This window comes from Mustelus asterias, chromosome 13 (assembly GCF_964213995.1).
Source record: "Mustelus asterias chromosome 13, sMusAst1.hap1.1, whole genome shotgun sequence".
NCBI classification, from domain to species: domain Eukaryota; kingdom Metazoa; phylum Chordata; class Chondrichthyes; order Carcharhiniformes; family Triakidae; genus Mustelus; species Mustelus asterias.
The window spans coordinates 8,058,904-8,083,407 of record NC_135813.1 but is presented as its reverse complement, the minus strand read 5'-3'; the positions used below and the strand labels follow the sequence as shown (position 1 = coordinate 8,083,407).

Sequence of the window (24,504 nt, the reverse complement as noted above, 5' to 3'; positions counted from 1 at the left end):
TCTGTATTAAAGACACTCAATGACCTGGCTTCCACAGCCTTCTGCAGCAGAGTTCCAAAGATTCACCACTCTGGCTGAAGAAATTCCTCCTCATCCTCATCTCTGTTTTAAAGGATTGTCCCTTTAGCCTGAGGTTGTAGTTTTTCCTACTAGTGGAAACATCCTCTCCACGTCCACTCTATCCAGGCAGTATCCTGTAAGTTTCAATAAGATCCCCCCCCCCCCCCCAATCCTTCTAAACTCTAATGAATACAGACCCAGAGTCCTCAACTGTTCCTCATACGAGAAGCTCTTCATTCCAGGGATCATTCTTGTGAAGCTCCTCTGGACCTTTTCCAAGGCTAGCACATCCTTCCTTAGATATATGAGGCCCAAAACTGCTCACAATACTCAAAATGGGGTGTGACCAGAGCCTTTTACAGCCTCAGAAGTATATCCCTGCTCTTGTATTCTAGCCCTCTCAACATGAATGTTAACATTGCATTTGCCTAACTGCCAACTGAACCTGCACATTAACCTTAAGAGAATCTTGAACAATGACTTCCAAGTCCCTTTGTGTTTTTGATTTCCTAAGCATTTTCCCATTTAGAAAAGTCTATGCCTCCATTCCACCTTCCAAAGTGCATAACTTCACACTTTTCCACATTGTATTCCACCTGCCACTTCTTTGCCCACTCTCCTAACCTGTCCAAGTCCTTCTGCAGCCCCCCGCTTCCTCAATACTACCTGTCCCTCAACATATCTTTGTATCATCTGCAAACTTAGCAACAGTGCCTACAGTTCCTTCCTCACAAATCACTCAAAACAATGGTGAGAGCAAATCATTTCAAGCATCTGAAGCTTGCAGTAATTGAGAAAACAGCTGTCATCAATGAAATACCTTCAAGACTCAGCAATTGAATCGCAGACTAGGAAGATCCTTGGTTTAATATCTGGTTTGGACATTAGCAAACAATCCCAGTCGTGGTGTTGGTAATCATCACTACTAACCTTAGAGCTACAGGGTTCAGCAGGGAAGGTGGGAGGGTTTGGAGGAACTATGATTTTTAAAATAAGAAAAACTTGTCTTGATTTTAATTTTGAACAATGTGCCATAACCTAACCTCAGAAGAGTGCCTCCCACTCTCGGCGTCCTCAACACCATTATGACTACAGCTCGGCCTTCAACACAATTATTCCGACAAAACTCATCTCCAAACCCCATGGCCTGGGGCTCAGCTCCTCCCTCGGTGACTGGATCCTAGACTTCCTAACCCACAGACCACAATCAGTAAGGATATTAACAAAACCCCCTCCACATTTATTCTCAACACCAGTGCCCCAAAAGGCTATGTCTTCAGCCCCTTACTATTCTCCTTATACATCTATGACTGTGGCCAAATTCCCCTCCAACCCAATTTTCAAGTTTGCTGATGACACCATCGTCGTGGGTCGGATCTTAAACAACAATGAGACAGAGTACAGGAATGAGATGAATGTGGTGAACTGGTGCAATGACAATAATCTCTCCCTCAATGTCAGCAAACTGAAGGAGATCGCCATCGACTTCAGGAAACGTAGTAGAGAAAATGCCCACGTCTATATCAATGGGGATGAAGTGGAAATGGTCGAGAGCTTCAAGTTTCTAGGTGTCCAGATCACCAAAAAATCTGACCTGGTTTCTCAACACTGATACTGTAGTTAAGAAACCCTACCAACGCCTCTACTTCCTCAGGAGGCTAAGGAAATTTGGCATGTCCACTACAACCCTCACTAACTTTTACAGATGCACCATAGAAAGCATCCTTTCTGGCTATCTCACAGCTTAGTAAGACTCCTGCTTTGTCCAAGACCACAAATAACTACAAAGAATTGTGAACAAAGCTCAGTCCATCATACAAACCAGCATGCATTGACTGTCTACACTTCCCACCATCTTCGAAAAGCAGCCAGCATAATCAAGGACCCTACACACCCCAGACGTACTCTCTTCCACCAGGAACAAGATACAAAAGTCTGAAATCACGTACCAACCGACTCAAGAACAGCTTCTTCCCTGCTGCCATCAGACTTTTGAATGGATCTACCCTGCATTAAGTTGATCTTTCTCTACACCCTAGCTATGACTGTAACACTACATTCTGCACTCTCTCCTTTCCTTCTCTATGTACGGTGTGCTTTTTCTGTATAGCACACAAGAAACAATATTTTTCACTATATCCCAAAACATGTGACAATAATAAATCAAAGCACAGGTCCAACATAACATTTTTCACCCTGTTCATCCATTGAACTGCCTAAGTAACATTGTCAGTTGATGTCCTATTAGGGTTAACTTTGTGCTGTCAGCCAATATCAATTAGAAAATGGATTGACACTGCACAAATCATTCAGAGTGGTGCAATAGAAATTGCTGACAAGGCATAGGTGTGACTACAATTTTAGCCACTTGCACCATTGTTAATGGAAAACGCCTTGAACACCATACGTCAGGTGCATATCTACTTAGTAAACATCTAGCACCATTCCGTGCGAAGCTTTATAGTCTTTCACTTTCAAAGTTTAGAATTCTGGCATGAATTTATCAGATAAAACAGTTTGTTACATTTTTGTCCAGTTGTTACATGCATTACTTTGACTTCATCAGATTGGTTACTGAGAAAGTGGACAGGAGACAGGTCAGACCTTCACCACTCTCCATTCAGAACAAGCTTAGATTTTCCTTGTTCTCATTGGTGGCTATGCCTTCAACTGCTTGGTCCCTGCATGCTCGACTTCCCTCCCCAAATTCTTACACCTCTCCAAAGCCTTCTACTCAAAAAAATCCACAACTATGACCAAGCATTAAATGACCTTTGCTTATATATTTTTATTTTATTTTAAATCCTGTTGTCAGGATTAAGCCTTCAGTGTGTCTTGGGCATTTTTTTTACATTAAAGACAGACTGTCAACACAAACTATTGTTCCTGAACAACCTTTTGACCTCAGTTGTTGGGGTGTATATTTTAAACTTGAATTCAAAAACTGACCAAGTGTTACCTTTAAACTGTAAAATTAAACATGATTACAATATTAAGAATATTGTCATGGCTATGCATCTTGTTCATGAGTTACAATTTTAGTGAAACTGCTCTAGAATACATTTTTAAAACTGAAAATAGTGGAGATACTTGTGAACTTTCTCTAAACATATTCAAAATACTTCACAGGAAATAGAGGAGATTCAGCCGTTAACGCAGGTGCGATGTACAAGCAGATGTCCTATGCCCAACCAACTTCAGCTGCTTCATCAATGACCTTCCTTCCACCATAAGGTCAGAAGTGGGAATGTTCATTGAGGACTGTACAATGTTCAGTATCATTCAGGCCTCCTCAGAAACTAAAGCAGTCCATGTCCAAATGCAGCAAGACCTGGACAATAGGCAGGCTTGGGCTGACAATGGGCAAGTAACATTCGTCCCACAAATGTGCCAGGCAATAGCCATCTCCAATAAGAGAGGATCCAACCATCACCCCATGACATTACATCACTGAAGCCCCCGCTATCAACATCATGGGGATTACTATTGACCAGAAACTGAACGGGACTAGCCATATAAATACTGTGGCTATGAGAGCAGGTCAGAGGCTAAGAATCCTGTGGTGAATAACTCACCTCCTGACTCCCCAAAGGCTGTCTACCATCTACAAGGCAAAAGTGCAGGAGTGCAATGGAGTACTCTCCACTTGCCTGGATGAGTGCAGCTCCAACAACACTCAAAAAAATATGACACCAATCAGGACAAAGCAGCCCACTTGATTGCTACCCCTTCTACAAACATTCACTTCCTCCACCACCGAACAGTGGCAGCCATGTGTACCGTCTACAAGATACACTGCAGGAGCTCACCAAGGTTCCTTCGGCTGCACCTTCCAAACCCACGACCACTACCATTTAGAAGAACAAGGGCAGTAGATTCGTGGGAACACCACCATCTGAAGGGTCCCCCTCCAAGACATGGTGAATACATCACCATTCCTTCACTGTTACTGGGTCAAAATCCTGGGACTCCCTTCCGAACAACACTGTGGGTATCCCTGCACCTCGGACTGCAGCGGTTCAAGAATGCAGCTCACCACCACCAAGGCCAACTAGGAATGGGCAATAAATACTGGCCTAACCAGCGTCACCCACATCCCATAAATGCATGTGAAAAATTCAAAGATTTTTGAAGTGTATGTTATTGTTGTCTGATACCAGTAAAAATGTTTATATTTGACAAGATCCAAGCAGATTAGAACAGCTCCTGTTATCCAAATAAAAAAAATGTAACCAGTGTATGTAATATTTGCTATGGCTAAGTGTCATGTTACATTAGTAATTTCAAATTATAAAAGGTCTCCATTTGACCGGGGCACTGGAGAATTACATCTGGTAATGACACAAAGTCAAGTGGTACAGTGGGTGCTGGCACTAAAATCCAAGCAATGAACTGTGACAGGATCACTGATTTATCTTTCCACTACAATCCCCTTGCTTCTCCCAACAGATACAACATAAATAATTTAAACAAAATTACATCACTGCAGCCTTATTCACAAATGAAAGAGTCAAACGTTTCATTCAGATTTGATTTCAGATTGTCATCAACTTAAATTCAATGAAGTTAACAGCCAAATACATTGTCTAATTATTTATAACTTACCACTCACCAAACCCCTAAATAAAAGAATACTCGAGCAATTGACCATATCCATATCAAGTGTACATTTGTTTCCAACACTCAACTGCTCTTCAACTCCTCCACTCTGTAACGATAAGATACAAGCGGCAGAACTTCGGACCAGCTGGAGTTTAGACAGTAAAGGATGGGACTTGCAGAGTCTGGAAGTCACAAAGGCGTACAGGAGGGTTTTTAACAGTGTTACGGGCAGGGGTAGACAATATTATGGTGGGAAAAGGATGCTTTTGTGATGAAAAGGATATGGAAGAAGATTATTCAAAAGCTTCATACTTTATCCTTTTCGCCTATGTAGTTTATGAACGGTATGTTTTGACTGGACAGCACACAAGAAACAATACTTTTCACTGTATCCCAATACATGTGACAATAATAAAATTAAGCAAATCTCATCATTCAACTTTTAACAGCAAGTCAAATAAAAATTGAGACATACACATTGGATTACAGTGGAAGCTGAATTATTATATACAACTGTTTCTGCATGCTATACAGGTAAAACACACCGCTCATGATGTACATCGGGGAAAAGGAAAAGGTGCAGAATATAGTGTTGCAGCTACAAGTAGGGTGAAGAAAAAGATCAGTTTAATATATGATACGACCGTTCAAAAGTCTGATGACAGCAGGGAAGAAACTGTTCTCGAGTCTGTTGGTACGTGTTTTCAGACTTCAGGGGAATTCTTTCCAGTATCCTGCCCAATACTTATCCCTCAGCCAATATCTAACAGACGAACAAATCTGATAATTATTGCATTGCTGTTAGTGGAATCTTACTGTGCACGCACTGGCTGATGCATTTACAACGTTACAAACGTAACCACACTTCAAACATACTCCATTGGTTGTAATGCATTTTGAGATGTCCCAATGTTGTAAAGGCTCAACAGAAATGCAAGTTCCCTCTTTGTCCTTCTCATTTCTTCTCCTACCCAAGACAAGTGTAGTATCGGCATGCTGGGCTTGGTTGAAGTCATTAGGTTACATTTTAGCTTCATTTGAAGCAATTTTTAAAAGCGGCATCCCGGCCTTTTGGCTAAGATGCAAATGAGATCAAGCTTTGGAGGAGGAGCTATTCCTACTCCAATCAGCTTGGATCATGTAGATCAAGCCCAAGACAGGAGGTGAGAGCCCTGTCTTGTCAGCTTGGATCGGGAATGTCTCAACTTGTTGAGACTCTGAATTGGACTTGATTTGCTTGAATTGGAATGAAAATACAAAAAAGCAATTTGGCACAGCACAGAAAATGTAACATTCCCTGATGGGTACATTTCTGACAATACTACAAATAGAAGAACACTTGTTTTTATACAGTGTCTTTCATAAACTCAAGATATCTCAAAGCACTTTACAGCCTATGAAGTATTTGCAGTGTATTTAATGTTTTGATGCAAGAAATGCAGCAGCCCGTTTGAGCACATATGGTCCCATTGGTCAAAATGCGATATTGAGCAGATAATCTTTTAGTTTAAACGTTGGTTAAGGGACCAATATTGGTTAGACACGAAGGAGATTTCACCTACGTTTTTTTCAAAACATTGTCATGGGAGTGAATATGCAATTTAATGTCTCACTTGGAAGACAGCACTTCCATAGTACTGCACTAGAGAGTCAGCCTGGAATATTTGCTTGGGTCTTTTGCATGGAACATAAGACAGTGCCTTCTGATACAGAGACAAAAATGTTGCCCGCTGGGTTACAGCTGACACATTGTGTTGCTTTAAGAGGTTTTTTTTAAAGATTTACTTTTGAAAAACCTATTTTAAAACATAAATTCCCACATCAAGTTTTAGATTGTTTAGCTCATTGTTTATAATCTGCAACAAGGTGAAAACTGTCAACGATTCTTCAATCACTGAAACAACGACTTGTTTGCTAAACAGTTCATGTGAATCGTTTATCCAGAACGGATTTAACATAAAAAGATTCCAGTTACTGTATTCCACCGTACAAAATAAATCTCCATCACAAATGAATGTTAAATAATTTATAATTCATCTAAAACTATTACATTAAATCTAGGCCATTATTGAAGAATTTATTTCCATTACTGACCTGGAGGACGACGGTTGTAGAAGTGCTAATAATTGGTTAATGATTCTGACCTAGGAAGGGAATAAACAATCATTCTGTGACAGCCCTGCTGTAAAGTCAGGTGTGCTAGCAAGATTCATGTCAGGCTAAGATAGAATATTCTGCTTCATTGATGGAGGGAAACAACTGGAATAAAAAAATTGTAGAAATAATGGTCTGGGTTCATGCTGGCAACTTAATATAGATTCATATCTCAAGTTCATTTGTATTTCAACTTTGCCCAATAAGCTGCCAATTTCAGAGATATTGTCAGGTAAAGCAAATGAGTCACAGTAAGATGCTTAAGCCAAGTATGGATGGGGAGGAAATAAGACAGGACAGAATGGATTCCAAAAGGAAACGACCAACAATGCCTTACAAGCTTTTAAGGCTGCAGTATTAACCAAGGTATAGTGGTTAAACATTATCCTCTCAGTCACGATGCATGATCCAGTTAGTGTAATGATGAAAGCAAAGATTGATGCAACTATTTGAGGACTGTTTTTGTTATATTACATACTTTCATATTTTATCATTTTAGTTGGTACATTTATTTTTGTATCCAGAAAATTTAGAAATTGTTTTGCTTTGCCATTTTTTTTTGTTGACAATACAAATGGCAGTAGTTTCGAAAAACATAACCTAACAGGTACTGCTTACGCCCAGATTATCTTGTGTTAAATACTGTACACAGCAGATTAGAGGAATTAACATTTCTGGTGCAGAAGTAGAAATTTGAACTATGTTGTTTCATAGATCTTTCGAAGTCTAACACTGACAAGAATTCTTTCAGTAAATGCAATACTATAGTGGATTCCTTTCCAAGTTAACTTATCCTGCAAGTCCAAAATGTTCACATTAGTGACCCTTTCCTCAAGTAAAACATCAATATTGCAATGACCCCAAAAGACTTTTAAAGGGATCAAGAAAACCAGGAGTGGTTGATTTTTATTTGTTCTTAAGAATGTGGGTGACACTGACAAAGGCAGTAATTATTATCCACCCTAATTACCCTGAAGGCATTAACAGTCAGAGAGTGTGGGACTGAAATCACAGAGCAACTCATAGCTGGTTTCCTTCCCAAAAGGAGATTAACAAAGCAGTTGGATTTTAACAATAAATTGGCAGTTTTGCAGCCATTTTACTCCCGTTGTCAGTCCACAAACTACCAGGTTAATTGAACTCCACTTCACAACTTCTGCACTTGTACATGCTAATGGATAACAATAGAGTGCCAGTGGATGCGCAGATAGCAAATGCTATTCCTATGTTAAAATGGGAGCTAGAACAAATCCAGGAAACTATACATTAACAAACTTGAGATTTGTGGTAGGAAGGAGAATGAAAATTTACCAAGCAATGTAATAGGAAAACATCCAGAAACAAAAATTAGAAAAAAATCTAGTTAGCACAGATTCCAAACAAAAAAATGTTGATCCACTTTATAGATTATAGATGGGCGGCACGGTGGCACAGTGGTTAGCACTGCTGCTTCACAGCTCCAGGGACCTGGTTTCGATTCCCGGCTTGGGTCACTGTCTGTGTGGAGTTTGCACATTCTCCCCGTGTCTGTGTGGGTTTCCTCCGAGTGCTCCGGTTTCCTCCCACAGTCCAAAGATGTGTGCGGGTTAGGTTGATTGGCTATGCTAAAAAAATTGCCCCTTAGAGTCCTGAGATGCGTAGGTTAGAGAGATTAGTGGGCAAAATATGTAGGGATATGGGGGTAGGGCCTGGGTGGGATTGTGGTGGGTGCAGACTCGATGGGCCGAATGGCCTCTTTCTGTACTGTAGGGTTTCTATGATGATTTCTATGATTTAATTGTGGAAGTATCGGAACGAGTTGGCTATGGTCATGGTTTACCCAGGTTGCAGTGATCCCCTCATTCCTATACACTTCAGAGACTTGGACAGCCTACAGCAGGCACATCAAAACACTGGAGAAGTACCATCAGAGGTGCCTTTGTAAGATCCTCCACATATGGTAACAAGAAAGATTGTCCAACAACATCCCCTCCCAAGTCAACATGACCAGCATCAAGGTGCTAATCAATCAAAACCAGCTCCACTGGGCAGGACATGTCATTTGTATAGGTGTGTGTGTATATATCTGCAACTGTACAGGTCCTTAGTGAAACCACATCTGGAATACAATGTTTGGTCTCCTTATTTTGAAAAAGGATATAATTGCATTAGGAGCAGGATAGAGCAAGTTCACGTGACTCATTCCTGGGGATAAAAGGGCTCATCATATGAAAGAAAGTCGAACAGATTGGGCTTATACCCATTGGAATTTAGAAGAACTAGAGGTGATCTTATTGAAACACAAAGATCCTGAGGGGAATTGATAGGGTGGATACCAGGAGAGATGAGAACTAGGGGACACAGTTTCAAAACAAGAGGTCTCCCTTTTCAGATGAGATTAAATTAGAATTTATTACCTTGGAGTATTGTTAGTTTGTGGAATTTTCTTCCCCAGAAAGCCGCGGAGGCCTGGTTATTGAATTCATTCAAGGCTCGGTTAGATAATTTTTTAAAAGACAAGGGAATCGAGGATTATAATCAAGGGGGGGGGAGCAGACAGGGGGCAAATCACCCTCAATCCTGAGGGACTGCCCAAGAAGACTTCAGCAAAACTTTGAGTTACATCCAGTCATCGTCTCGTGTTTGCTGACCTACATTTGCTCCTGGTTAAGCAACTCCTCGATTATAAAACTTTCTTTTCAAATGCCTCTTCTCTCCCGATCTTTGTAATCTTGCCAGTCTTACAGCCCTCCAAGATCTCTACACTCCCCCAATTCTGGCCTCCTGCTCATACCCAATTTTAATTGCTCCAACAGTATCCGAGCCCAAGGTTCTGAAATTCTCTCATTATCCACCACTCTTTCTTTCTTCCTTTAGGTATACTTTAAGACCCATCTTAACTGCCCTAACATCTACCATAACTAACTGCCAAATCTTATTGGACAATGCGTCTATGAAGCACCTTTGATTGTTTTGCTGCAAGTTGTTGTTCAGGCAAGTTGTTGTTCAGGCAAATTGCAAAGCTGTACTTAAGAGGAAGCTAGACAAGTTCTGATGGGGAAAGGAATCGAAAGATATGCTGAAATGGTTAAAGTCAAGGTAGCATGACAGGAACCTCCTTTAAACAAAAGGGCAAAAGTTTGCAGTATCTTAATTTTCCAGTGGCTTGTAGAGTATAAAACAGACTTAGTCGGCTGAATGTTTCGGTTATAAATTCCATGCAACTCTCCACTGTGGAATGTGAACTATGATCTCTCTAGGTTTGAAAGTCCAGTACCATAATAACACTTCCATAGTCGTTCTTCCCCTGCATAAAAATCTAGCTGTGTGTTTATACATGTATGCATCCCCATTTGAAAAGGAAGTCAGCCTTGCTATCGCCTTAATAGTTCTACATTTTTTAAACCATTCCTCATGTCCAAACTGAAGTAGGCAAATGCGTTTGCTCACCTATGGTTCACATCTCTTTCTAGACACTGAATATTTCCCTTTAAAAATACACCTATTTGGCCAAATATGACCTCGAGCTGCGCCAGTATGGAATAGGTAGAAAAACAAAGTGTCTAAAGGAAGTCTGATTACTGTAGATATGAATTCTACTGGAAGGCTTGCCAAGTACTATAGTCAAATGTTCCAACTCAATAGCTTCCCTTAAATCAAAAATCTATTCACATGGATAGCACAGCTCTGATGCTAATCCCCAAATCCTGGTGCTGTTTTAAATGCTGAGAGGGATCCATTCATACTTTCTGCTGCTTTGAAATATCCCATTTACAGTCCTCCTTCACGCCGTGCGTTTTTTGTTTAAAGACGATAGCCAAATGCCTATGTCACTGCAAATGTATGCACACACAAGAATCGTGTCTCTCCAAACCCACAAACCTGGTTTTCCCCCGCCCCCAATTCATTTGTCCATGGCTATAGCTGGATATGTCCCTGAAGAGACTCTAGACGTTATACATTTATTTATTCATTCATTCAAACACATCGAAGTCATCAACGTTTAGAAAATGCCCATTTTACCTATTCCATATGCTTTGGAAAAGATCCACGCCAGATTGGCGGCTATTTTGGCCCTGGATGAATCGTACAGCTCCAGAGGTACAATCTCAGCGCAGTCAGAGTCAGACAGCTCCAGCATCTTTCTACCGCTGCTGCTGCTATCTCCAGATGCACCGCAGCCACTGAAATCCACATCCACCATCTCCATATATATATATTTATAAACAGCTGAATTTTCCGAGAGAATAAATATCCAACGGGTGATCTTCTTTCCCCGCAGAGGGTGGTTCTCCTCTTACTCCTCCTCCGCCGCACTTCAGCCCAGTCTGTCCGAAGGCTGCATTAATCGAGCTCGGTGGCCGCCTCCCTCAGGCGCGGCCTACAGCCTCCCCCTCCCACCCCGGGCGCTCCCAATGAATGGGAGTTTACCTCACAACACAATAAAATGGCCGGCTCGGTCCGGAGCAATCCCCCCCCTTCAGTCAGTCAGTCAGCAATCTTTTTAAAGAGGAACGTGTCATGATGGCTCAGCCGCTGCTGTCAAAGCTGGCTGGTTTGCTGGCCTTTTGTGTGCAACCTGCTCCTCCTGCTGCTGCTGTTCCTTTCCCTCCCCGGCCACCGACTGCTGTTCGCCTCTCTCTCTCTCACTGACAGGCGGCACCGCCGCGGCCGTTAGAAACGCCCCTCCCCCCTCATCCTACACTGCGCATGCGTCGGATGCCCGCCTCACTTCGAGCGCTTCAGCCTCCGGACACCCGACTCCCCCCTCTATACTGCGCACGCGTGTCAGATACCCGGCTCCGCTCCACTGCGCACGCGTCGGTCGGCACACCTTCCAAGGCGTCCGCTTCAGAAACCCAGCTCCTCTCTACTGCGCACGCGCCAGATTGTCTGTTCGCCTGCCCTGCGGACGCTTCAGACGTCCGGCTCACTTCTGCCGCGCACGCGTCAGACGTCGGGCTGATTTGACGTCAGGCTCTCTTCCGACTGTGCACGCCTCAGACGTCCGATTCTCTCCTACTGCGCAGGCGTCAGACGTCCGGCTCACTTGAAGTCCGGCTCTCTCCCAATGCGCACGCGTCAAACAGTCCGGTTCCAGTCTGACATCCGCCTCTGTCCGACTGCGCACGCGTGACTCGTCCGGCTCACTGCTGACAACCATCTCTCTGCTACTGCGCACGCGTTGGACACCCTGCCCCACCGTTCTATCCTACTGCGCACGCGTCGGCCGCCGGCTCTGTTCTACGACGCGCGCGTCAAATCCCCGCGACCCTCCCCTTGGCTGCGGCCGCCTCAGACGCCGGGTTCCCCTCTACTGCGCACGCGTCTCGCCCCTCGCCTGGCTCGGGGATCGCCCTCCCCTCCAATGCGCACGCGCGAATGCCGGCACCACCCACCGCGCCTTTGCGTCGTCACCATGGAAACAGTCAGTTATTGTTGTGGAGGGAAATCCAAATAGTGAAAAAATAATCTTCCTCTTCTGAACAGCGACTGGTTTCAACATTTTAAACTTTAATTTTTATAAGCTGGTAGCGGTTGTTTCCTCTGAGAACAAATTTTGAAAACTGTTTTTGTCAATTTATTTGTCACTGGCCCAATGGGTTCAACAAATACATTCTGAGCTCATTCTTCATGTTATCTTGCTGCTCTTTATAAAAGCTGCCTTTACTTTATTCCAACGTTTCATATTTGTGGTTCCTACAGGATTTCTTTCATCTCCTATGTCAACCATGACCAAAAGCTCACCAATGCCTCTACTTTCTGAGGAGCCAAAGGAAATTTGACATGTCCGCCGCTATGGCTCTCACCAATTTTTACAGATGCACCATAGAAAGCATCCTTTCAGGATGTATCACAGCTTGATATGGCCCCTGCTGTGAACACGACCACAAGAAACTACAAAGTGTTGTGAATGAAGCCCAGTCCATCAAGCAAACCAGCCTCCAATCCATTGACTCTGCCTCGGAAAAGCAGCCAGCATAATCAAGGACCCCACGCACCTCAGGCATACTCTCTTCCACCGTCTTCCGTCAGGAAAAAGATACAAAAGTCTGAGATCACGAGCCAACCGACTCAAGAATAGCTTCTTCCTCGCTGCCACCAGACTGTTGAATGGACTTATCTTACATCAAGTTGATCTTTCTTTAACTCTAATACTATATTCTGCACCTTCTCCCCTATGTATACTCTATGAACAGAATGCTTTGTCTGTATAGTGTGCAAAAAACAATACATTTCACTGTATACCAATACATATGACAATAATAAATCAAATCAAATTTGGGAGATTCCTGGTCAAAATATTGTGTCCTTCCAGCCCCATGGTGTTTGATCTGCATTAAAGCAGGAAACTTTGAGATGTGGTGATGTCGTTGTAATGTCACTGGACTAGAAATCCAGAGGCCCAGGCTAATGTTCAAATCCCACCCTGTCAACTGGTGCAACTTACATTCAATTAATAAATCTGGAATATAAAGCTGACATTAAACTATCATCAATTGTTGCAAAAACTGATTTGGTTCACGAATGCCTTTTAGGAAAGGAAATCAGGCATCATTATGTGGTCTGGCCTGGTTAGCACTGCTGCCTCACAGCACCAGGGATCCGGGTTTGATTCCCAGCTAGAGTGACCATGCGGAGTCTGCACATTCTCCCCGTGTCAGCATGGGTTTCCTCCGAGTGCTGCAGTTTCCTCTCACAGTCCAAAACACGTGCGGGTTATGTGCATTGGCCATGCTAAATTCTCCCTCAGTGTACCCAAACAAGCACTGGAGTGTGGCGACTCGGGGATTTTCACAGTAACCTCATTGCAGTGTTGATGTAAGCCTACTTGTGACACTAATAAATAAACTTTACAAGAAACAAGCTTCCTGATAGGATGTTGGAGGTAGGTTCTATCGAGGTATTCAAAAGGGAATTGGATAGTTATCTGAAAATAAATAATGTGTAAGGTTACAGGGATAAGCCAGTGGACGGGGATCCAGTGCAGACTCGATGGGACAAATGGCCTCCTCCTATGATGTGACTCCAGACCCACAGGAATGTAGTTGGACCCTTCACTGCCCTCCGAAATGGCCTAACCAGTCACTCAGTTCAAGGGCAATTAGGGATAGGCAACAAATGCTTGGCTTGCCAGTGAAACCCACCTCCCATGAAAGAATAACTTCAGGAACTAGGTGGGTGTTGTCAATATCAAAATGCACTGATGAAATAAAACATCACTGTACAGGAGTATGCCGCAGTTGTGAATTATTCACCAAAGGAAGAAAACACTTGTTAGGTCCATTCATTCGTTTGAATAGACGAAGGAACAGCACTGACACGAGTTTTAAAATGGTTTTCATTTATTGAACAGAACTTAAAAAGATTAACATGACAAAAGCGGAAAGAAAAAGCGAACTTGGAGATTGGCTTCTGCAGCCAACCCCTGAACTTGAACACGCTGAACGGATCTCGAAAACAAACTGGAAAAACACACACTAATTCCAAACTATATTTCAACCGTTATCTCATTATTAGAAATGTTTTTCGCAGTCTGTCTTAGAAAAACAATCCTTGCAGCTGCAGTTATGAAAAACTTGTTTGCCTGCATTGTGTACCCTTCAGGAATGTAGTAAATGTTTAGCTAATTTTTAGCCTTCTGATTCTACATGTAGTCAAGTTAGCAGTCAATGTTTAAGATTAACAGGGTTAGTTGCGTAGGCAGAAATATCTTAAAACGAAATCTTTGCATAGACTGACGCAAACAGAGCTAAGCATACACAGGATCCCTCACACCAAAGAAAATTGATTGTTCAAATAAATTCAGCTTTGGCTTCATAAAAGTATTTCGCACTTTCTTGTGGTTGGACTGAATGTGGTGTCATTTTTAACTTTTTGCATATTTGCGATGAAGACATTCTCTGGATTCTTCTGTTTTGAATTTTGCGGTAACCTTCACAACCACAACAGCAGGTCTTAAGCAGGCAACATAGTAAATGCCACCCTTGCAAACTCAAAGAGTCACAACCTAGAGACATTGCTGCAGGCATTTAAAAAGTCAACAGCCCCACTGTTAGAGGCTAAAGCTGTCTGCTGTGTTGGTGGAAGCTGAGAAGTGATGGTTTACAAGGATCGGTGCTGAAACCACAGTGTTCACTATTTATAATAAACAATTTTGGACTTGCAAGTTTTAGAGAAGAGACCGTTGTCCACCTGCTTGTGGAATGTGCCTTTGCAAAGAAGGTCTGGAAAGAGATGAGATGGCTTTTGTCAAGGTTCATCCCAAGCAGTTCTATGATGCAGGACTCTGCTCTCTGAGCTGTTCCCAAACACACACACCGAGACAAACATCAGCTGTTGCTGGAGGATCATCAACTCGGTGAAAGACGCTCTTTGGTCTGCCAGGAACTTGTTGATCTTCCCGTGCAAAGAGCTTCCCTGACTGAGTGTTGCAGACTGGCACATTCCAAAGCCCAGAACTACATGCTGAGGGATGCACTAAAGCTTGGGACAGCCACTGCGGAGGCGCAATAGGGTGGTCACTGCCAAAAACCTTTCACAGTAAGAAGTTTAACAACACCAGGTTAAAGTCTAACAGGTTTATTTGGTAGCAAAAGCCACACAAGCTTTCGGAGCCCCAAGCCCCTTCTTCAGGTGAGTGAAGAAGGGGCTTGGTGCTCCGAAAGCTTGTGTGGCTTTTGCTACCAAATAAACCTGTTGGACTTTAACCTGGTGTTGTTAAACTTCTTACTGTGTTTACCCCAGTCCAACGCCGGCATCTCCACATAAAGACCTTTCAGCCACAGTAAACCGAGGGGAGGATAATTGTATAGAATCTCCTCGGGTTGTATGATTCACATTGAATGTGTACTGTAAATATTCCATATATCAAAATTGTATTGAAGTACCCCAATGTGCAATTTGTTCTATGTAGACAACTTACAAAGAACAGTACAGCACAGGAAGAGGCCCTTCAGTCCACCAAGTCTGAGCCAACACAGATCCCTCTCTAATCTAAAATTTTCTTGCCTCTTCTTACCTACCATAGCACTTTCTGTGATGGTCATTCTGAACGTCTGCAATGTTCTTTGGAATATTAAAGCACCTCAGAGTGTAACATGATCAATGTAGAAAACTTGAATATCATTGCACTGTCAGTGATAGCCATTTTGAAATGTTTGACGTGGTGTTTCAGTTTTCAGGCCTCCTGCTACCCCTTCTTTGAATGTATTATAGAATCATAGAATCCCTACAGTGCAGAAGCAGGCCATTTGGCCCATTGAGTCTGCATCGACCACAACTCCACCCAGGCCCTATTCCTGTAACCCCACATATTTACCCTGCTAATCCCCCTGACACTTGGGTCAATTTAGCATAGCCAATCAAACTAACCCCCACATCTTTGGGAGGAAGACCGGAGCACCCAGAGGAAACCCACGCAGGCACGGGGAGAATGTGCAACCTCCACGCAGACAGAGACCCGAGGCTGGGAACGGGGCGGCACGGTGGCACAGTGTTTAGCGTTTTTGCCTCACAGCTCCAGGGACCTGGGTTCGATTTCCGGCTTGGGTCACTGTCTGTGTGAAGTCTGCATGTTCCCCCCGTGTCTGCGTGGGTTTCCTCCGGGTGCTCCGGTTTCCTCCCACACTCCAAAGATGTGCGGCTTAGTTTGATTGGCCTTGTTAAATTGCCGCTTAATGTCAGGGGAAGCACCAGGGTAAATACATGAGGTTATGGGGATGGGGCCTGGGTGGGATTGTCATTGGTGCAGGCTCCATGGGCCGAATGGCTTCCTTCTGCACTGTAGGGTTTCTATAACCCGGGTCTCTGGCACTGTGAGACAGCTGTGCTAACCACTGTGCCACCGTGTCGTGAATAAAGAATATTTTTTCACAAATAATTACAATTTCAAAACTTGCAGATGACATTATATTGGGGAGTATGGTTAATACTGAGTAATATTACGACTCAGTACAAAAAAGGAATAAAGGAGCAGGAGTAAGCTATTCAGCCCATCTAGCTTGCTCTGCCACTCAAACAGATAGCGGCTGATCATTTATCTACACTCCAATTTTCCCAAATGTCCTGTATCCGGTGATGTTTAGTGACAAGGACAAATGAACCTTAAATATTGACAAGTATAATCAAGTGCATTTTGGTTTCAGAAACTGATGTTTAGAAGCCCAATTGTCTACTCTACAATGGCCTTGGCTGTGCGATAATTGTCATTGTAACTGCTCCCTGCGCCTGTCCTTGGAACCCACACTGACGTCAAGAGTAAATTCATCAAAGGGTAGCCCTTGTCACCCAGCAGCCATTCATCCAGGGCATCAGGTCCAGTAAACAGGTCCTGTCACATCAGGGATGCCGAGAATGTAGGAGTCGTGGCTGCTGCCAGGGTACCTAACACGGAGCTGCATAATTCTCCAATAGTGGTCACGTTTAGATATAGATAGCTCTTTCTGTTTGTTAATGTGCAGTACTGGTCTGTTGGAGTCTTTATGGTGATATGTGTGCAGTCTATCACTCCCTGAACTCCGGGGAAACCTGCCATCGCCGTGAACCTTCAACTCAATCAAATTGACTGCAGGGGTCCATGAAGAATTCAATAAACTGACCTACTGGAACATTGCACCAGTAAAGATCTTTAAGCCACTGAGATCACCACATGAGGCCTGAAAGGATCAAGCTGCAAAACATTTCTGGGCCTTCCCCGGGCAAATCTCACATAGAGAGGTCACCATGGCTCTTGGCAGCCTGAGTCTCCTCCGGTACTATGTCTCAGACAGTTGAAGGTAATTCATTCTCGCCCTGTATACTCGATGGGAGGATAAGGCCTTGTTCCACGCCTCCATGGTTACAGCATTCTCCCCTCAGCTGCTGCTTGCTCCTAGTTTATTTAAAGTTTCTTTATTGGTCACCAGTAGGCTTACATTAACACTGCAATGAAGTTACTATGAAAATCCGACAGTTGCCACATTCCGGCGCCTCTTCGGGTACACTGAGGGAGAATTTAGCATGGCCAATGCGCCTAACCAGCACGTCTTTCGGACTGTGGGAGGAAACCGGAGCACCCGGAGGAAACCCACATGGACATGGGGAGAACGTGCAGACTCCACACAGTCAGTGACCCAAGCCAGGAATCGAACCCAGGTCCCTGGCGCTGTGAGGCAGCAGTGCTAACCACTGTGCCACCATGCTGCCCCCCTGTGTAGGATAGGTACCTCATGTCTCCTCAGTGCCTCCTGCCACTGACCACCTAGCCTCTCCCTCTCCTCCTCCTCCTCCTCACTGGAGGATGAGTCTGCTAGGGAGACAACTATCCCCATGCTGATCTCAAGAGAAAGGCTGCAGTGCACGTGAGGCATCAGGGGTGCAAATCAGTGCCCAACTTCCAGAATTGAAATGTCTACAGATGACACTGAATACACACCATCCAGGAATAGCGACATAAGAACATCAGAACATAAGAACTAGGAGCAGGAGTAGGCTATCTGGCCCCTCGAGCCTGCTCCACCATGCAATAAGGTCACGGCTGATCTTTTCGTGGACTCAGCTCCACTTACCTGCCCACTCACCATAACCCTTAATTCCTTTATTGTTCAAAAATGTATCTATCCTTGCCTTTGATGCGCTACTCAAACACGAGGCTTGAAGCTCAGTAAATGAAAGGCTTTTATTTACTGTAATGAAGCTGCCAGAACTTATATACACTATCCCAGACTGAAGGGGTCCCGGCCAGAGCAGGGACTCTTATACCTCTCCCAGGAGGCGGAGCCCGACTGGGATGTGCCACAACACTACAGTACAAAGGTGTAACAACCCCACCCTAACCCCAACAGCAACAATAGCACAACCCAACAGTAACATATGTACATCCTTGTAGTACTGGCCAGCCCCTGGCTCAGTACTATCCAATGGGAACCAACGATGGTTCACCACAGCCTTAAAATCATTCAATGAGGTAGCCTCAGCTGCTTCACTGGGCAGGGAATTCCACAGATTCACATCCCTTTGGGTGAAGAAGTTACTCCTCAACTCAATCCTAAATATGCTCCCGCTTATTTTTGAGGCTATGCCCCTTGTTCTATCTTCGCACATGGCACACACATGACTCACATGGATTGCTGAAGTCGAACACTGAATCCAACTACAGCATTGCCCTGCCAGGCAACCATGGGAAAAATCTAGTCTCCCACCTGGTAGTTTCCCTCTGAAAGTATTATTCTGTTCAACACATAATATTACAGTCGATTGGACTGCTAAAAGTCCGAAAGACGTGCTGGTTAGGGTGCACTGGCTGTGCTAAATTCTCCCTCAGTGTATCCGGACAGGCGCTGGAGTGTGGCGACTAGGGGATTTTTACAGTAACTTCATTGCAGTGTTAATGCAAGCCTACTTGTGACACTAATTTAAAAAAACTTAATGAGCTCGAGTACCCATTAATTGACAACTTGAATATGGTGGGCTGCCCGCCCGCCATTATTATTGCCCCCTGGCGTGTTGACATTGGGAACGTGATCTGACATCATTGCCCCGGAAGTCATGTCACTGCAGACAGTCCAGTATTCGAAGCATGTTATTCAGCCCCACATTTCTGCAGTTGCATGTAGCTGATTAAGCTTAAAAACACACGGGCGCAAAAGAACTATTCTCTGACGTTGCTGGTTGCCATGGAAACGGGTAACATATGGCATAGCCATTTGTGGATCAGCTGGAGGCAAGCGGAAACAGGGAAATGAGAAGAGGAGTATTTACCAATGAGAGCATGGAGGAAATGGCTTGGAAGGTTATGTACACAGGACCACACAGGAAGAATATTCACACCACCCCTCCCCCCCAACCCAAAAATAAATCACAAGTGCCAAATAATACAGCAACAGAAGCAAATGCTGTCCGATGTGATAACCTGCACAGATTCTCAAAGCACTGATTTGTTCCAGTGAAGATGTCTGAGAGAGCTCATGTCTCTCTGGGCCTTACACTAAATCCCAGCTGAAGTGATGACAGTATTCACACTATGTCTGTAGCAGTGTTGTAGGCTGACAATTCAGTGCAATTTTTAAGGACTGCTACATTGTCGGAAATGCCATCCTTCAACTGATTCAAGAAACCAAGACCTTGTTCGCGTGACTTGTATCAGTAAGGATTACACAACCCTATTCGAAGAGCAATAGGAGGTTCTCTCAGTGTCCTGGTCAATATCCCTTCATCCATCATAGATTATCTGGTCATTCACCTCATAGCTCTTTGTGACATGGGCTTTACGGTGGCAATGAGTGTCATGGTGGCACAGTGGTTGGCACTGCTGCCTCCGGGTGAACATAAGAACTAGGAGCAGGAGTAGGCCATGTGGCCCCTCGAGCCTGCTCCACTATTCAATAAGATCATGGCTGATCTTTTCGTGGACTCAGCTTCACTTACCCACCCACTCACCATAACCCTTAATTTACTGTTCAAAAATTTATCTATCCTTGCCTTAAAAACATTCAATGAGGTAGCCTCAACTGCTTCACTGGGCAGGGAATTCCACAGATTGACAACCCTTTGTGTGAAGAAGTTCCTCCTCAACTCAGTCCTAAATCTGCTCCCCCTTATTTTGAGGCCATGTCCCCTAATTCTAGTTTCACCCGCCAGTGGAAACAACTTCCCTCCTTCTCTCTTATCTATTCCCTTCATAATCTTATATGTTTCTATAAGATTATGAATTCTTTTGAATTCCAATGAGTATAGTCCCAGTCTACTCAGTCTTTCCTCATAAGTCAATCCTCTCAACTCCGGAATCAACCTAGTGAATCTCCTCTGCACTCTCTTCAGTGCCAGTATATCCTTTCTCAAGTGAGGAGACCAAAACTGTACACAGTACACCAGGTGTGGTCTCACCAGCACCTTATACAGCTGCAACATAACCTCCCTGTTTTTAAACTCCATCCCTCTAGCAATGAAGGACAAAATTCCATTTGCCTTTTTAATTACCTGCAAACCAACTCCTTGTGATTCATGCACAAGGACACCCAGGTCCCTCTGCACAGCAGCATCCTGCAATTTTTTACCATTTAAATAATAGACCATTTTGCTGTTATTCCTACAAAATGGATGACCTCACATTTACCAACATTGTACTCCATCTGCCAGACCCTCACTCACTCACTTAGACTATCTATATCCCTTTGCAGACTTTCAGCATCCTCTGCACACTTTGCTCTGCCACTCATCTTAGTATCATCTGCAGATTTTGACACACTACACTTGGTCCCCAACTCCAAATCATCCATGTAAATTGTAAACAATTGTGGGCCCAACACTGATCCCTGAGGCACACCACTAGTCACTGATCACCAACCAGAAAAACACCCATTTACCCCCACTCTTTGCTTTCTGTTAGTTAACCAATCCTCTATCCATGCTAATACATTACCCGTAACACCGTGCACCTTTATCTTATGTAGCAGTCTTTGGTGCTCCGGTTTCCTCCCACAGTCCGAAAGACGTGCTGGTTAGGTGCACTGACCATGCTAATTTCTCCCTCAGTTACCTGAATAGGCACCAGAGTGTGGCGACTAGAGAATTACCACAGTAACTGAATTGTAGTGTTAATGTAAGCCTACTTGTGACACTAATAAATAAACTTTAAACTAAATACATGGGGTTACAGGGATAGGGCCTGTCGGAGTTTCGGTCCAGACTTGATGCGCTGAACGGCCTCCTTCTGCACTGTAGGGATTCTATGACTTTATGACAACAGTGTTTGCTCACATTACAATGCTTTCAGTAATTCATTACAAGAAAAGCCTTTAGGAGATGTGATGTGAGTGACACAAATCTTCCTCCGTCACTTTCCAATAAGCGTGAGGAAATTCTCTCGATGATAAATGACTTAATGTGGGGTGAGAAGTCCTCTTTTCATTGCTGTCTCAGTCGTGTACTGTTACCTAATCAGGAAGTATGTTCTCTCAGTTTCTGCCAACGTATCTGCCATCTGACAAGTCTGCCAGGCTAAAGCAGTGAGTCACACTCCCAGCATTCATCAGTGACTCCTGGAGAGGGAGGAAGAAAAGCAAAAAGACAAACAATTTGAACAGCAGAAGAATCCATGGTCTATTTATTTTTAAAAAGCATTTAAATTTGGGATCTGGGTGACACTTATTGCAAAGCCGTGTTTATTTAGATTATCGTGTCTCGTATAGGACAATCAGCCAATGGATTATTCACACTTTCTTGTTGCCCTCAGATGATGTTAGTAGACCTTTCCCTTAAACCATTTCAGTCCTTCTTGAGGTCCTATCATAGAATCATAGAATCATACAGGGCAGAAGGAGACCATTCGGCCCATCGAGTATGCATTACTACAATTACCCTAGCTAGTCTTCCTAACACTAAGGGGCAATTTATCATGGCCAGTCCACCTAACCAGCACATCTTTGGACTGCAGTTTGTGAACCCTTTCTCTGTATTTAATTTAACAAACTTGATTCATTTCTCTTAGGTTACAGTCCATCAAAGGGACCCCCTGCCAAATGTTCTGTTCACTCTCAGCCATAACCAGCATTTGTTGCCCACCCCTAAATTGCCCTTGAGAAAGCGATGGTGAGCTGTCTATTTGAACCGCTGCAGTCCAAGTGGTGTAGGTACACCCACAGCACTGTTTCGGAAGGGAGTTCCATGGTTTTGACCAAGCAGCTGCTTTATCCTGGTCGATGTAAAGCTTTTTGGCAGGTTGGTGGAGATGCAACCATCCAGGCAAATGGTTAGAGTTCCATTACACTCCTGGCACAGTTGGTCAGCACTGCTGCCTCACAGCGCCATGGGCGCGTGTTCGATTCGCGGCTTGAGTCACTGTCTGCGTGGAGTCTGCACGTTCTCCCCGTGTCTGCATGGGTTTCCTCCGGGTGCTCCCGTTTCCTTCCACAGTCTGAAAGACGTGCTGGTTAGGTGCATTGACCGTGCTAAATTCTCCCTCAGTGTGCTCGAACAGGCGGCAGAGTGTGCCAACTGGGGGATTTTCACAGTAACTTCATTGCAGTGTTAATGTAAGCCTACTTGTGACACTAATAAATAAACTTTAGGAAACTTTAGACCTGTCCCTTGTAGGCGGAGAGACTTTGGGAAGTCAGGAGATGAGCTGCATGTTAAAGGAAGTGCAGCCTCTGAGCTGCTCTGGTGGAATTTGTATGGTAGTTCAGTTGAATAGCTGATGGGTGATGACTATCCAGGAAGTTGCTGCTGGAGGTTTTGGTGATGCTAACGTATTTGAATGTCAAAGAGAGCTGCTTAGGCTCTGTCCTGTTGGAGATGACCATTGCCTGACTTCTAAATGGCATGGATTTTACATGCCACTCATCAGCCCGAGATGTTGTCCAGGTTTTGCCGTATCTGGGCACAGACTGGTTCATTTATCTGAGAAATTGCAGACGGGAGCTCAGCTGTACATATCCCAGCGTGCGCAGGTTGCATATTACGCAGTCGGATCGGAAAGTCCATTCCCCACTGAATCCAGCTAATTGCCTAACCCACCAGGAGTCAAGCCTGGTACCTTCCGAATTAAATTAGCAGCTAAAAGGCTTGTCCCCACTGGGCTCTCCTTGTACAGGAGCTATGGTGGGGTGTGGGCTGATTGACTGATGGAGATGTGAGACAGCAGGGCCTTCAATGTAGCTCTGCGTTTCTACTCATGGTGGACCCTGGCAGCCGGTCCCTCTGATAGGAATTTGCAGCTGCCAAAAGACAGAGAGAGAGATTGACTCCAGGCTTCCAACCCACATTCTGTGACTCATCGCAAACATGCTGCAGTTAGCAGGGTACGACACAAACAAAATGTGCCTGTCTGGAGCCCGAGTCTCCATGACAACTGCTGAAGGAATCATGGTCTGTAGCTCATACAGTGACATCACGGGAACAGAATGAACAAAAGACTTTGGATAAATAATTCCTCATTATATCACCATCATAATCCAGGCCTTACAAGCCTCCCCATTCAGACCTCCCATTGTAGATCCTATTTGACTTTAATTTGGTGATAATATTAACATTATAATGTCCTATTTCATTGTTTTACTATTCAAAAACTAAATGATGTCCATCAAGTCATATGATTCATTAAAATGCAACAATTACCATCTCAGCCTTTATATTAAAAGGAATTAATCTGCTGCAGTGAATGAACTGGCCTTTAGATCATTGTGTATTATAGGTCAATGAATGACTCACATGTTTGTGAACTATTCTATTCAGAATTTGTCGCTGTTACATGGGGAGGAGAAGAGCAAGACATTTTTTTCCTCCCTCTCTGAAAGGCACAAACCTTTTGCTGGAAGCCGTCACTAAAGAATGTAACAAATAGGAGCAGGAATAGACCATTCGACCCCTCGGGCCTGTTCTGGCCATTCTATAAGATCATGACTGATCTGACTGCAGCCCTAACGCCACTTCCCTGCCACCCCGCCATAACCCTCAACTCTCTTGTTGATCAAACTCCTGTCTAACTCTGCCTTAAGTATGTTTGAGTTGATATGTGAGCCAAGGAAGCTGTACAATACAAATACAGTTTGAATTTGTATAGCACCTTGAACCTTTACAGTTGCACCATAGAAAGCATTCTTTCTGGTTGTATCACAGCTTGGTATGGCTCCTGCTCTGTCCAAGACCGCAAGAAACTACAAAAAGGTCGTGAATGTAGCCCAATCCATCACGTAAACCAGCCTCCCATCCATTGACTCTGTCTACACT

At 43.9% G+C, this 24,504-nt stretch overlaps 1 protein-coding gene across 2 annotated transcripts in view; it reads right to left on the bottom strand.

The window, feature by feature from the left end:
- camsap1b (calmodulin regulated spectrin-associated protein 1b) overlaps positions 1-11,487 on the bottom strand; it is a 110,541-nt gene extending 99,054 nt beyond the window's left edge. For both annotated transcript variants that reach the window (XM_078226279.1, XM_078226280.1), the window contains exon 1: positions 10,819-11,487. In XM_078226279.1, coding sequence (XP_078082405.1) covers positions 10,819-11,005 — 187 coding nt within the window. In that variant the 5' untranslated portion in view covers positions 11,006-11,487. The remainder of the gene's footprint in view (positions 1-10,818) is intronic.
- Positions 11,488-24,504: the final 13,017 nt, after the last annotated feature.